At 47.8% G+C, this 15,141-nt stretch overlaps 1 protein-coding gene across 1 annotated transcript in view; it reads right to left on the bottom strand.

Moving 5' to 3' along the window:
* Positions 1–14,445, bottom strand: part of LOC146081331 (uncharacterized) — a 97,475-nt gene extending 83,030 nt beyond the window's left edge. The window contains exons 1-8 of the mRNA XM_083189481.1: positions 14,355–14,445; positions 12,919–13,021; positions 9,818–9,972; positions 8,737–8,823; positions 7,772–7,922; positions 6,868–7,026; positions 5,293–5,402; positions 1,289–1,379 (exon numbers count right to left, since the gene is read on the bottom strand). Of these exons, the coding sequence (XP_083045607.1) occupies positions 1,289–1,379; positions 5,293–5,402; positions 6,868–7,026; positions 7,772–7,922; positions 8,737–8,823; positions 9,818–9,972; positions 12,919–13,021; positions 14,355–14,387 (889 nt within the window). The 5' untranslated portion in view covers positions 14,388–14,445. The remainder of the gene's footprint in view (positions 1–1,288; positions 1,380–5,292; positions 5,403–6,867; positions 7,027–7,771; positions 7,923–8,736; positions 8,824–9,817; positions 9,973–12,918; positions 13,022–14,354) is intronic.
* Positions 14,446–15,141: the final 696 nt, after the last annotated feature.

The following is a 15,141-nucleotide window of genomic DNA, read 5'->3' as shown; positions in this document are numbered from 1 at the left end:
AAAATAATACTTGTGCTGTGTGGGACTGTAAAAAATAATTCCATGCTGCTTGTGCACTGACGTGTGCCACTGAGTGCCACTGCCAAGCAGTACCTAATAATAAAATTAATTATTATAAATTCTGCTGGTGCACAATACTAGTATTGCTGACGTATCTACCTGTCTTGTGCCTAGTACTGTCTTATCTACCTGTCTGGTGCCTAGTACTGCCATATCTACCGTCTGGTCTGGGGCTCACTGCCTAATACTGGCGTATCTCTACCTGTCTGGTCTGGGGCTCACTGCCTAATACTGCCGTATCTACCGTCTGGTCTGGGGCTCACTGCCTAATACTGCCGTATCTACCCTCTGGCGCCTAGTACTGCCTTATCTAACGGTCTTGTGCCTAGTACTGCAGTATCTACCTTGTGGTGCCTACTACTGCCTCATCTACCTGTCTGGTCTGGTGCCCACTGCTTAGAGTCATTCGTATGACGGACTTGTCTTTTCAATGCATACAACTGATTGCATTCCACTAATGAGAGTAATTGATTCCTGCACCAATCGCCCACTGCTCCTCGGCTGCACTGTGTAAACAGTGCACAAGCAAGCCAGATAGGGGTCTTGTTGGATGTTAAACTGATCAAAACAGTTACACACTTGCAGACAAACTCTGTGCTGCATGAAATGCCCACTGCTCCTTGGCTGCACATGGTAAACAGTGCACGATCAAGCCAGATAGGGGTCTTTTTGGGGCCTAGTTTTTTAAACTGCCATCCTGTCTGCCGCTGCAGTGCCACTCTTACATGAGCTGCGTGTTTGTGCCACACACTTGTGTGGCTTAGCATAGTTATCCAGCTACAGTACCTCGGTGCAAACTTTTGCCCTAAAAACAATATTGTGAGGTGTGAGGTGTGAGGTGTTCAGAATAGACTGGAAATGAGTGGAAATGAATGTTATTGAGGTTAATATAGCGTTGGGGCAAAAAAAAAACCCAAATTCTGCGATTTTAGCAGTTTTTATGCGTTTTTAACAAAAAAATCAGAACCCAAAACCCATAAAATCCAAACACAAAACACTTAGGAGGTGTTTTGCCAAAACCCATTAGAACCCAAAACCTCAAGGTAATCAAAACCCAAAACCCGAAAAGTGGCCGGTGCACATCCCTAGTCGCAGCACTAGGCCCCAACCCCTTCACCCAAGGTCCCATCCACACTCCCCTTAGCCCCGCCCTGTTTTTCGGGGCAGCCACACCTCTGGCGCAGCAGGTCCCGATTTGGGAGTGATCAAAGTTGGGAGGTATACTAACCTGAGGTCTGTGGTAGCACATGGTTCAGATAAAAGTGCTGCTTTCGGTTTGCCCGATCTTTAGTATGAAGCTGATCCAATGCCAGGAAGGCCTAAAGCACAAAGATAACACAAACAGAAAACACATTAAACACTTTCAAATATCTGTACAAAATATCAATATTATATCAATATACATATAAATACACTAGTAGTAGACCAAATGCTGTGCATTGGATTTGAAAATCTATGGCTGCATACAAAGGGCAGTATTCAATGCTGCCAGCGAGGGGGTTAAATGATGAGGATCGACTAAAAAAGCGACCCTCAACGTTTAACCCCCCATGCCGGCCGCTCACCGTATTAAAAGTTCCATGGGAATCCTCGCTGTCAGAGGACGGCGAGGATTCCCCCAAACGGTGTGGTTCGCTGCTAATGCAGGGAGCCCACTGCATTTAGCTGCAAGCCTCGCTGTTTTGGCGGCCACATACCCCGTCTCCAGGGCCGGATTTGTGCCTAGACCCGTGAGGCACGGGCCTCAGGGTGGCACCAATCAAGGGCGGCAGTGGCGATGGCTCTGCAGGCACCCCCTGCACCCTTTTATTCTATTTGTGTAATGCCGCATGGGCAGTGTCAACAGCGCTTTCCTTACACACTTCCCGTTCCCTGTGAGCAGCGGGCAGGCAGGCAGTGCGGGGACGGAGAAGTGGTGATCCAACCCCTCTCCCCTCTTACCTCTGTGATGGTGCCGTCCGGGGCTCGACGTCACTATCTAGTGACCAGCCCCGGCGTGAATCACGCTGTGCGCCGCGGTAGCATGGGAGGGAGCCAAGCCGACTACAGAAAAGATTTTACAGAGCTCAGCTCTGCAGCAGCTGAACCCCGGCGCAGACGAGTGAAAGACCCGTCGCCGACCAGGAGACCTTGACCTTCCCTCAATGCTGGAGGTAAATTGCAGCACTTATGTTTACACAACACAGCAGGTACTGATATGGTGTAGGGGAGGGGGGGGGGATGGGATTAGGATAGGATTGTATAAAGTGCACCACATCCCCCGCTCCCCTCCCCCCTCCCTCTATGCTTTATATTTTATTTATATCCTCTCTCTCTCTCTGTCTTTCTCTGTCTCTCTCCCCCCCCCCCCTCTTGTCTAACCTTTCTCCCCCCCCCCCCCCCCCATTCTGCTCTATCTAACCTTTCTCATACCCTCCAACATTTCAGTCTCAAAAAACAGGACAAACTAGGGGCGTGGCCACCGTGAAAGGGGGTGTGACCATGTCCCCTTTCCTATCTTTTGAATAGATCATTATAAGAGGAGGTGGAGGCAGCCGTCATGGAGGCAGAAGTCACACACTTCTGGTGGCAGGCCTATGACAGGGGGTGGGACAGAGCCCTAGTCACTGTATTTGCAGCATGTCGGGCAGGGGTGTGCCTTTTCCCCAGCAGCAGAAGTTCCCAGGCATCAAATAGAGACTATCTGTGTCTCTATATCACACACCGGCCCCATCTGCTCATACCTGGCCCCCACAGGCCCTGGCCCAGGAAATTGGCTTCTCCAAGTTGCCAGACTTCTGGGCTCTGCGTTTGACTGCCCGGACGCTGAATGCTCCCCTCATGCTCCAAGCACATGTGCCAGCGTCTCAAGGAGGCTTTATGTTTAGTTAAATACTGAAAGTCACTGAGTGCATGAGGGTCCACGGCTGCTGTGTGACGTCATGACGCAACGCACACTTGCCGGAACCCGCAGTTATTTCACTATCCCTCCCGATCCTCCATACAGTTAGCAGTCCAGACTGCTTTACATTTTTTTGAGGTGGGCAGTAAAATTTATATGTAATCCATATATATATATATATATATATATATATATATATATATATATGACTTGGGGGGGGGGCGGCCAAAAATGGTGTGCCTAGGGGCGGCCTGACCCCTAAATTTGCCCCTGCCCGTCTCCACCTTGCTGTAAAACTCCAGCGAGGTGGAAACAGCGTGCGTAGGGGGGGTCAGTTGAATACTGACCGTGCGATCTGTGACAGCGAGCAGTCAGCACTGCTTGCTGTCACAGCTCGCAAAAAGCATTTAATACCGCCCAAACAGTGATATCTTCCAGTGTTAACAGGATGGTGAGTATAGATGAACAGAACATTAACTATTCAATAAGCAATGTTTATAAAATATTGTTTCAAAATTTTCTAAAATAATTTCATCTATTTTTATTAATTTTTTTTATTTTTTCAGCGCTAAGAGGGACTGAAAGCTGAATGGATGTATGAACTGGCCAAGCAACGCTCAACACATTTCCAACAAACTTCTTGGTGCATGGGTCTGAATCTGTACTTTGACAGGACTCATGTGTGCTGCAACTCAGATGCATGTGCAGATGAAAAACATCACACAAGAAAAAAATAAGACACAATGATCCCCACAGGGAAAAAAACCCCACACATTGGTAATTACAGAACATAAAACGTGTTCGCCCCCACGGCAGTGGCCATCTTTGGAGGGGTGCAGGGTCTCTGTAATGCTGTCAGAGACTCTGTGCCTCCGCGGCGCCACTCCCCCCATTGCCGCACCCCACACGCGTTAACGGCATTTAAAAAATGAATCGCCGTTATAGTGCTGCTGCATTAACTTGCCCAGCACTAATATTTAGTAACATTGAACTATAAACATCTAGTATATCAGGGTTGCCGACTTAATTATTCTCCTCTCCGGGAGAAGCCCGGAGAGGAGAGTTTCAGCAGCCGCTCAGGGGGCGGGGGCTTAAGAGTGACATCACCAAGCCCGCGCCCCCATGATGGTAAAACAGCTAATTCACGGATCTCCGTGGAGGGGGCGGGGCAAAAATGACGCGATTGTGTCGTTTTAGCCCCGCCCCCTCCTCTGAGACCCGAGGATTGCTGCATTTTAATGCCGCGATCCGGGGGACAGCGGGGGTCCCCCCTGAATCCGGGAGGGTTGCCCACCCTTCCGGGGGCCGGGAGGGGGACCCGATTTTCGGGATACTCCCGGAAATTCTGGGAGGGTCTACTCCCGGAAATTCCGGGAGGGTCAGCAACCCTGTAGTATATACACAGGAGGATTACCACCTATTTATGTTCCCATATTTCTCTGCCCTTGAGGTGAAAGTGACCACTGGCTATTATTTGTGGTTTATATAGCAGATACAAATTAAGTTTGGGTCATAAAGCAAAGTATAAAGGGTGCTCAGAAGTCCAGTCAGTCATGGTATAGATAATAGACCAGGCAGGTAACAGGATCATTAAGCAAGGTCACATCATCAGAACAGGATGTCATTTGGCTACCTCTATTATATAAAGTGGGAGTGTGGGAAGAACATACACACAGTTTAAGGCAGAGACTCATCTACAGTTATAGGTATAAGCAACTAGAGGCACGCAATGTACAGAGTAAATGAGAAAGAATTAGATTAATACATGATAGGGGAGGATATGCGAGGACTTAATGCAGGAAAACAACCTGACAATGTATCGTTTGCAATTGCATTCAGGAAACTGTGAATGGAGCCAACACTTAAGTAGATGTTATTACATCCCGCAACAATGTCTGACTCAATAATATAAATAGACACAAAAAGCAACAATTGTTCAGAAAGTTGCTGAACATGGGGCTGATGCAGTCCCATTCGTGCAGCCTCGTGTCCGATGGTGAAGGGGGGGGGGGGGTTGCGCCTAGGGGTGAACGACTTCAGCGAGTTTCAAACTTGCTGCAGAGGTGGCGGGCAGGAGGCTGGAGCAGGGGTACCCCCAGTGCTTTATGGGTCACCTGACGTCGGCGTTTGACCCTTTTCGGTGGTGATCTGCGGCAGAAATAAAAGTCAGTTCAGATTGACTTTTATTCCCAAGGTGAGATAAATAATTTAATGGTCGGCGACCATCGAATTAATTCTTTCCCCTTTGGTCGCATGCGAAGGGATGTAATCTCGGACCCCCTGTACCGTAACCGATCAGAATCAGGTTGGTTCTCAGTAGTAGTCTTTAGACGTCCGTAATGGAGACTTACCACAGGCGGCATATTCATTACCATCATAGTCAGACATGACAGTCCGGTATCATCTTGGACACTTGCGTCACATTTGAGGTTTAGCAGCGTACGTGCGGCTTCACTGCGATCTGAAAACGATATCAACCGAATCATTACACACAATCTGGTCTATTATTTTCTCTTGCTTTTTGCTACTATTGTCTCTAATATAGTCAGTTATTGTATAATATAATCAGTTCTCCCCTCGGGGCACCAGCCGAGGGGAGAACCGACACTCACCAGAGCTCTCAGTGGCTGCTACCGTTAAAAGTGGACTGAGAACACCTCCACACTTACATGCACTGAGGCCTTCAGGACGCACCCCTGATGCCGAATTGTTATCATCCCAGCTCTGCTCTAACTTAAGGGGTGTACACACGGAGCAAATTTGTGCTATTTTCTAAGCAATCTGACTAGATTGCTTAGAAAGTAAGCACAGATCTCTCCGTGTGTATGCTCCAAGAGATAAAATATCTCTTGCTAACTAAGTCAGTGCATGCAGTCAAAATCTAGTCAGATTGCTTAGCAAATGACTGCAAATCTCTCTGTGTGTACAGAATGAGAGATACTGATCGCAATCTCTCATTTTGAAGCACTACCCGGCCTTTTTTTGCTTAAGCAAAATTGCTTAGGAAAATTGCTTAGCAAAATTGCTTAGCACAAATCTCTGCGTGTGTATGCCCCTTTAGCAATCAATGCTCTTAAAACAGCCCACTCTCAACAGAAATGCCAATCAAGGGAAGCACTCATAAACGTTCCAGTACGGAGTTATATTATCAGATTCCATTATTTGGGGTTTGCAGAAGTCCTACTGCAATTTTATTAACCCTGTTACGCATGCCAACATGATGTCCATGTAGACTATGGGTGGCAGTGGCGTAACTAAGTTTTGGGCGCCCCCCCGCCGTTAGGGGGGGCGCCCCCCCCCCCGCCACCGCCCTGCCAAGCACCCCCAATCCCCCGCCGCCCCGCTGCCCATGCAAACCCCCCCCCAATCCCCCGACGCCCATGCAAACCCCCCCAATCCCCTGCAGCCTTACCTATCGCGCTGGTCCCGGCGGCTCCGTTCTTCTTCTGCTGAGGACCACCACAGAAGAACGGAGCCGCCGGGACCAGCGAGATAGGTAAGTCTGCGGGGGATTGGGGGGGTGTAACTATAGCACCGCAGCCCCCGGCGCCCCCACATGCACAGCGCCCCCCCCGCGGTGGCGGGGGCTGCGGTGCTATAGTTACGCCACTGATGGGTGGCCAAACCGGTTCTCAAAATCTACCAACAGTTCATGTTTTCCAGACCACCTGTGGATCTGTAGAATGTGTCGGTTAGGAATGAGTGCAACAAAAAACAGTTAGTAATGACGTCACCTGTGCACCAGCTATGGGGTCTGGAAAACAGAAGCTGTTATTAGATCTTGAGGACTGATTTGGCCACCTCTGATGTAGACATGTGGGTTAGGGAAGGGTAAATGTCAGGAACTGGCGCGATGGCATCATATTATGCAAAATCAGTTGCCAACGTTCTCTGCCTGTTGGAATAAGAAGGGCGATGTCTCTTACCTAGTTCTGCGGCCAGTTGAAGAGGAGTGCGCTGCTTGTGGTCCCGGGCATGGCTATCTGCCCCCTCCTTGAACAGAACTTTCAGCGAATTGACGGCATCGTATTTAGCGGCATAATGCAGCGGAGTCTGTTTACCATTTGTTGTTGCATTAATATTAGCTGGTAACAATTGGAGGAGTTAATGAAGATCCTAAATCTATGTCACCTTTACATACTGTATAGACATTAAATCAGGGGGGAACCAAGAGAAAACCCCCATATGATGAAGGCATAGGATCATTTGGTCTACAGGAAGTTGGTCGACAGTCTTTAGGTTGACACCATTAGGTCGACATGGGGATAGGTCGACATGGTTCTAGGTCGACATGATTCTAGGTTGACAGGTATTTGGTCGACACAAGCATTAGGTTGGCATGGTCTAGGTCATCAGTCAAAAGGTTTACATGGGATTTTTCACTGTTTTTTTACCTAAGTGACAACACAGTCGACATGGACACTGGTAAAAGTGCACCGCGTCCCCTCACATGGCTCGCTGCGCTCACCATGCTTTGGGCACAGTGCCTCGCTATGCTCAACACACTATGTGTTCTCCCACCGCGCCCTAGTGGATGGTAGGGCATGAAATACCACCTGTCGGCACATGCCGGGTCCGAAAACAGTCAAAAACCCCATGTCGACCTATTGACTGTCGACATAGACCATGTCGACCTAGAACCATGTCGACCCAACGATTGTCGACCAACTTACTGTAGACCAAATGACCGTATCTCATGTTGAACTAAATCGTTTATTAAGAGACAGACCAATATTTGGTGACTTACAATGCCATTATATTTTTCGGTAGGGAGAATAGAATCCTATATTAGCATCACTTGTATATACAGTAACATAGATATATGCTCACCTCCATGCTTTAATAACAGGGTGACCATGTCATGGTAATCCACAGCAGCAGAAACATGCAGTGGGGTGACCCCATAATGATCTTGCTTATTTATATCAACCTGCCTTTCAATCAGGAACTGGGCGACTTCAATGTGCCAACTTTTAGCCACCTAGGGTTGGAAGACACGGCCGTTGAGTGTGCATTGTAAGCAGTGCTATAAGTTTGTCCCAGTTGCCCGGAGGCATAAATGATGTATAGAATAAAGAGAGTGTGACATCAATGGTCCTGCAAGGAGGGATCAGCCACAGAAGTGATACCATTGGCTTTCAATTAACTGATTCGAACTCGCAGGGGAGGAGAGGAGCCCCCTTGGGAGCAGGAGCCCAGCGGCAGATGACTTCATTGCCTACCAGAGTTATGTCTCTGGTTGAGATTTTTAGCTATATGCAAGACAGCGGGGGTTTGCAGGTGCACTATGGAATCATTACTGCTAACATGTATTCCTTTTATAATTCATTTCTGAGGATGTTAGCATACATTTGGCCAAATATATCATCTGCTCACCACGTTAAGGTCTCCTCATAAGAGCAGGTCCCTAGCAATATGGGGTTCATGCCTGGGGCGCAGGGCACCCCCAAGCCAGTCCAGCAAAACCACCCCAGGGCATCACATAAATAAAATATAGCTGTGAAGTGTAATAGAGTGTAAAGTGTCATAGAATGTAGGGTATTGTGTAAGCAACTAATAGTGATAAAGGGTGCGTCAAAAAGAAAAAATTGTGAAAAAATATGTGAAAAAATACATATAAAAAAATCATACATAGAAAAATGATGATATGTTTATTGTGAGTCTATGTGTAAAGTAGCGATGCCCTTATGTCTCTGGTTACAAGCATGCAGTCCTACGGGGTACAGATATTCGTGGAGAACGTGTACCATGCACACGTCGCAGCAGAAGTGATATGTACTAACAGGGGACCTCACCTCATGCATCACGTTCTGTCCACATCTATCCTCCTGATTCACGTCCGAGCCATTGGCGATGAGTTTATCGATGTTATCTAAATTAATCTGCAGAGCAATGCAGGTTATTAATGTTATTTTTCAGTGACATATTCAAGCCTATGCGGAGCTACATAAAAGGTCCCTATATCTCTGTAGTTACACGTATGTACAATAGATGCCCATACTGCAGAGTTACTACCCCAGCCCCCCCGTCGCTCCTCTCCTATAACCATGTCTAGGTCGACATGGTTATAGGTCAAAAGGTCATTAGTTAAACAGTTTGTCAGTTTGACAGTTCGACAGGTCATTCATTCGACAATGTCTAGGTCAACAGTCAAAAGGTCGACATGTGGGGTTTTCACTGTTTTTTGACCTGAATGTCAACACAGTCAACATGGACACAGTTTAAAGTGCACCACATCCCCTTGCATAATGACCTGTCGAACTAACGACCTGTCGAACTAATGACCTTTCAACCTTTTCCAATGTCGACCTTTTCCCATGTCGACCTAATGACTGTCGACCATCATGCTGTAGACCAAAGGACCGCATCCCGCGTTGGACAGGATCCACATGTGATTTCCCACTTTTCCTCTGATTCGTTGCGTTGCACTAGTGCAGCGGTTCTCAAACTGTGGGTCCTGACCTTCTCAGCATGGGGTCACGACTCCATGTTGCTGACCATCAGGCTGACGACTTTTCAAATCTCAGTCAGTGATTCAAGGAGTCTGAGAAATCTGTTGAATTGTCTGTTATTTTAGACTCCTCCCATCACTCTGTGCCTCCACAATGTGATGACCTTCGGCACTAACTTCCTGGGGTCCTGTCATTATATTTATTGTTTGATGGGGTCCCAGAGCAAAATAGTTTGAGGACCGCTGCACTAGTGGGGTTCCTTTATACAGCGTGAGACAAGCAACTTATGTAGTTATCATTTTCGGAATACTGTAACTATTTTTTTATTGTTATGTTGGCACGGAAGGGAGTAAATAGTATTAGCGAGTATTATATGTTCTTCCTAGCATGTAATAATGCTATCTCCATATGTTTTCATGGATACCTGCTCCCCTTCATTTTTGGATAAATGTATGAAATATGTCAGAACAGTCTCTTGAGAGCGGCGACCGCCGACTTCTTTGGGAAGAGGAGTAGAATCGTCACACCCGTCATCAAATCTTCCCTCCAGCCCGGAGTAGGTCTCAGTGTCAGTGCGACCTACATTTATCAGGGAACAGATGAAAACACTGCAGGAGCATCTCTTTGTTATTACATAGGAGAGCCGTAGTCCTATACAGTAAGGACTTTCATGGGAGAGAGAGCAGATATTACTATAAATTATAACACATGCACAAGAAAAAATATTATACAATACAAATCCAATCTAGAAAATACAGCAGTGAAATTGGAACACGCAGCTGGGTACAAATAATGGCTGGATGCTTAGGGAGTTAGCAGAACGCACTGTGGAATGTGTGAGCACGCGACATTATACTGTGAAGGTTCTGCTGCAATAATGTTAGCAGATTGTACCACTGGAAAAATGATGCTGATCCTATGATGTGATAATGTGACTGTGTAGATCAGGGCTGGCCAAACCAGTCCTCGAGATCTACCAATGGTCCACGTTTTCCAAATCACCTAGCTGGTGCAAAGCTGTAGTCATTACTAACTGCCACATTTACCAGATCACCTAGCTGGTGCACAGCTGTAGTCATTACTAACTGTCACATTCCCCAGACTCCCTAGCTGGTGCACAGCTGTAGTCATTACTAATTTCCACATTTCCCAGACTCCCTAGCTGTGCACAGGTGTAGTCATTACTACCTGTCACATTTCCCAGATCACCTAGCTGGTGCACAGCTGTAGTCATTACTAACTGTCACATTCCCTAGACTCCCTAGCTGGTGCACAGCTGTAGTCCTTACTAACTGTCACATTCCCCAGATCACCTAGCTGGTGCACAGCTGTAGTCATTACCAACTGTCACATTCCCCAGACTCCCTAGCTGGTGCGCAGCTGTAGTCATTACTACCTGTCACATTTCTCAGATCACCTAGCTGGTGCACAGGTGTAGTCATTACTAACTGTCACATTCCCCAGACTCCCTAGCTGGTGCACAGCTGTAGTCATTATTAAATGTCACATTTCCCAAATCACCTAGCTGGTGCACAGGTGTAGTCATTACTAACTGTCACATTCCCAAGGCTCGCTAGCTGGTGCACAGCTGTAGTCATTACTAATTTCCACATTTCCCAGACTCCCTAGCTGTGCACAGGTGTAGTCATTACTACCTGTCACATTTCCCAGATCACCTAGCTGGTGCACAGCTGTAGTCATTACTAACTGTCACATTCCCTAGACTCCCTAGCTGGTGCACAGCTGTAGTCATTACTAACTGTCACATTCCCCAGATCACCTAGCTGGTGCACAGCTGTAGTCATTACTAACTGTCACATTCCCCAGACTCCCTAGCTGGTGCGCAGCTGTAGTCATTACTACCTGTCACATTTCCCAGATCACCTAGCTGGTGCACAGGTGTAGTCATTACTAACTGTCACATTCCCCAGACTCCCTAGCTGGTGCACAGCTGTAGTCATTACTAACTGTCACATTTCCCATATCACCTAGCTGGTGCACAGTTGTAGTCATTACTAGCTGTCACATTTCCCAGACTCCCTAGCTGGTGCACAGGTGTAGTCATTACTAACTCACATTTCCCAGATCACCTAGCTGGTGCACTGCTGTAGTCATTACTAACTGTCACATTCCCCAGACTCCCTAGCTGGTGCACAGCTGTAGTAATTACTAACTGTCACATTTTCAAAAATGCTTTTCTTCATTCCTACTATAGACATACTTGCCTACCCTCCCTGAAAGGTTGGGAGGATGCCAAAAATCGTGTCCTCCTCTCGGCCCCTGGAAGGGTGGGCAAGCCTCTCGACTTCTGCAAAACCCCCGAATCCCTACCCTCTGGCATCTCCATACCCTGATGGTTAAATATCGTCATTTGCGGGTGTACACGGAGAAGGCGGGGCTGCAAATGACATCATTTTAGACCCGCCCCCTCCACATACACCCGCAAATCGCAGCACTTCTTAGGATAGGTGCAGGGTTTGATGACAGCAGGCTCTGGCCCCGCCCCCAGAAGCACTGCTGATTGTCTCCTCTCCTGGCTTCTCTCGGAGAGGGTAAATGAAAAGTTGTCAAGCATGACTATAGATCCACAGATTGCCTGAAACACATGAACTGCTGGTAGATCTTGGGGACAGGTTTGGCCACCCCTGGTGGCGGAGTGACATAATTGGGAGAATTTGAATTTTAGATTTTATTCTGTGCGATACCAGAAACCAGCGCTATAATTGGCAGAGGAGCAACAATATGAGGGGGGGGGGGGGGGCGGACACAGCTGAGAAAATGTTCAATTCTATACAGGTCTAGGTTGGAAGCACACTTGTCCAGAATAGCCGTTGCGATTTTGGGAAACATGAGACGCACACTAATGCAGCGTTTCCTGGGAGTGCCCCAGGAAACTCAGGCGTTCCCGGCCGTTGGGAGAGGGTCGCTGATGTCAGTAAGCGTCCTTCTTCTCCCCATGGCCTTTGCATCACTGAGTCAGTCTAGACTGACTCAGTGGCTGCGAATGGGTGTCGGACAGTTTGCTGACAGTCATTACCCCGACATCAGGATCCCGACAGTCAAAACCCAGACACTCGGGGTCCCGACGGCCACCGGCTATTCTCCCTTGTGGGGGTCCACGGCCCCCATAGTGGGAGAATAGAATAGGGGCAAGGGGCTTTGTTGCGCTCTCCCCACTGTTTAATTCCAGCCAGTAGGGATCCCGACGTTGGGCTAATGACTGTCGGGATCCCGACTGTGGGGACCATATACCACACCCACTGTGAACAGGGTGGAATCCATTGGACGTGAGTGATTCCATATTCTCCCCCGTGTGCAGCTTTGCAAAGGAATTTGCAGCCGTGCACATTGGCAGGATTTCACTTGAGTGGGGAGGCGTGGGATGGCCATTACCTGCTCGCTGGGCTCCGAAAACCTGCAGCACGGTGAGCAGGTCTGAATTGTGCCCAATGTAAGTGCATAAAAATGTTCTATTTCCAGCTTTGCAAATAGCTGCCCATGTGGTTATATGGTTGTCCCCAGTACCTGATTTAGCCATGTTCTCTTTAGATCGCTTCAGAACAGGTATGTATTTGGCATATTGACCCTGGATCCAAGAAACCTTTTGACTGGAATCCATGACATCGCCCTACAAATACAATAATGCAAAATAAAAGCATGTTATGCACACTGACCAGGCCAGAGGATCTCTCTACTAATTGGCAGTCTATGAGGGGGGCGGAGGATGGATGTATGTTAGCATCATAGCGGGGGTGTGGCCTTGCAGCTGGTGGGTGGTGTGGTGGGGCAGAGACTTACTGTAGCTACCCTTCCAGGGGGCAGAAACCAGAACCCAGTTTTCAGAAGCCTCCCACTATATACGGGACAGTAGGCAAGCGTGGTCCAGGATCATGCAATTCATTACATGTTTAGCATTCATATCAGTGCTCTGCAGAGTGGTGACCATTTTCTTGTAGCACACATACTCCCAGTGGGCGGAGACCGGAGAGTGGTGACATCATCACTTCCTTGTGCACACCCATGGTAGCCCAGCCTCAGGGAGAATTCTAGACTTTCCATGATTCAATGGAAAGTTCAAGGAGATACGGAATGGCTGGAAGGGTCCCAGAAATCGGGTCAACCTCCCGGCCCCCTGGAAAGGTAGGAAAGCATCCCAGAATCTGGGCAGCAAATGACATGAATTGCGTCACTGTAGCCCCGCCCCCACCGTGCAATGCATTAAATACCGGCAATGCTCATCGGGGGGTGGGGCATAGCCACGAAGACGCAATCACGTTGGCCATGCCTCCACACTGATGATCCACTGGCCGCCCTGCCTCTCAGTGGCTCCGCCCCCCCCCCTGCCTCACTGAACTGGCTGACAACTATGCTATAGTATCATATACCATAGTAGACAGGCCCGGCTGGCCATCTGGCACTTCTGGCAAATTCCAAAAGAGCCGATGGCCGGGTGGGACAATTTCTTCTTGCAAGGTGGAGGCTCCGCCTCCCAGTCGGTACACAGAGAGAGCAGCTGGACTCGCAGCGGGTCCAGCAGCTCTCTGTGTGCTCCTGAGGTCCAGGAGAGAGGGGGCATAACACGCCACTATTCCCCTCTCTCTTGCACGTGCCCAGCATGTGCACGTGCGTGACAAAGGTTGCACGTGTGCACAAATGCCAGGGCTGACTCGGCGGCCCAGTCCGTCGCTGATAGTAGAGGAAATGGTCTCTTGCTTTCCCAGTAATGTTGTTTGTTACATATATGTTATATCTTCTGCAGGGAACTCCTAGCACTTACTACACAATACACTGTATATCTATACATCAAGTACCATATCATTTCTTAATGCTCTTGGCTGATATTTACACTTTAAAATGTTTACTAAACAATCTGTTTATATATGTATATTAGCAATACATGACTGGCACCAATAAAGCGCTACCGGTGTGCCTGTGCAATAATTACATACGTTTATTTTTACCCTCATCAGATTGCTGCCAGCAGACTTGTTCATTATTTATAAGGGAATGTGTATCCTGGGGGAGCGTTATTAGAACCTTCGGAGGAATGAGTTCTGTGCTGTCTCTGGGAGCCCTTCCCAGTCTCCTCCTCTGTGTGATCCCCAGATTCTCCCAGCAGTAGTACGTCAGCAGTTACTGGTGTCGGCATTAGTAGGCAGGATTTATTAGTAAAGTAGGTTATGTAGCAGTGGGATGTAATATTGCACATACTGTATGAAGCCTGCAGCAGGGTTATTCTGTACTAAGCTCAGAGAAAGCTGCTACATAGCGTATACCACCTGACATATCCCAGCATAAAATCGGGACAACCGTGGCCAGGTCTGGCCAGCAGTTCCTCAATCAGGGGCATCTACTGTAACCCCCAGTAAGCGGTTCTCTATGTGTTGTCAACTCACGTAGTTATGTTCCATATACTGTAGAAGCAATTATGCTCCAAACAGATGTATACCAATTGTACATGACTACATATACTGTATATCTGGTTGTGTCTGTGCTACAAAGCAGCAGATACATAGGGCCCGGGGTACAATTGCTAAGATGAGAGTTCATAGCAACCAGTCATATTCTACTGACTATTTATTTAGAACCTTCTAGAAGATAATACCATACTTGCCTACTTTTGAAAACTGATTTCAGTGAGATTATAGTTGGTAGCAGAATTTTGAACAGCGTCCCATTGAGGGGGCGTGTCGTGCTCCACCCAAAGGGTGTGTCTAGTTCCATATATGGAGAAATTGTGAAAAGAGA

Source organism: Crinia signifera, chromosome 5 (assembly GCF_055691185.1).
Source record: "Crinia signifera chromosome 5, ASM5569118v1, whole genome shotgun sequence".
Lineage (NCBI taxonomy): Eukaryota > Metazoa > Chordata > Amphibia > Anura > Myobatrachidae > Crinia > Crinia signifera.
Note: the sequence above shows the minus strand (reverse complement) of the source record. Positions and strands in the feature narration are given on the sequence as shown.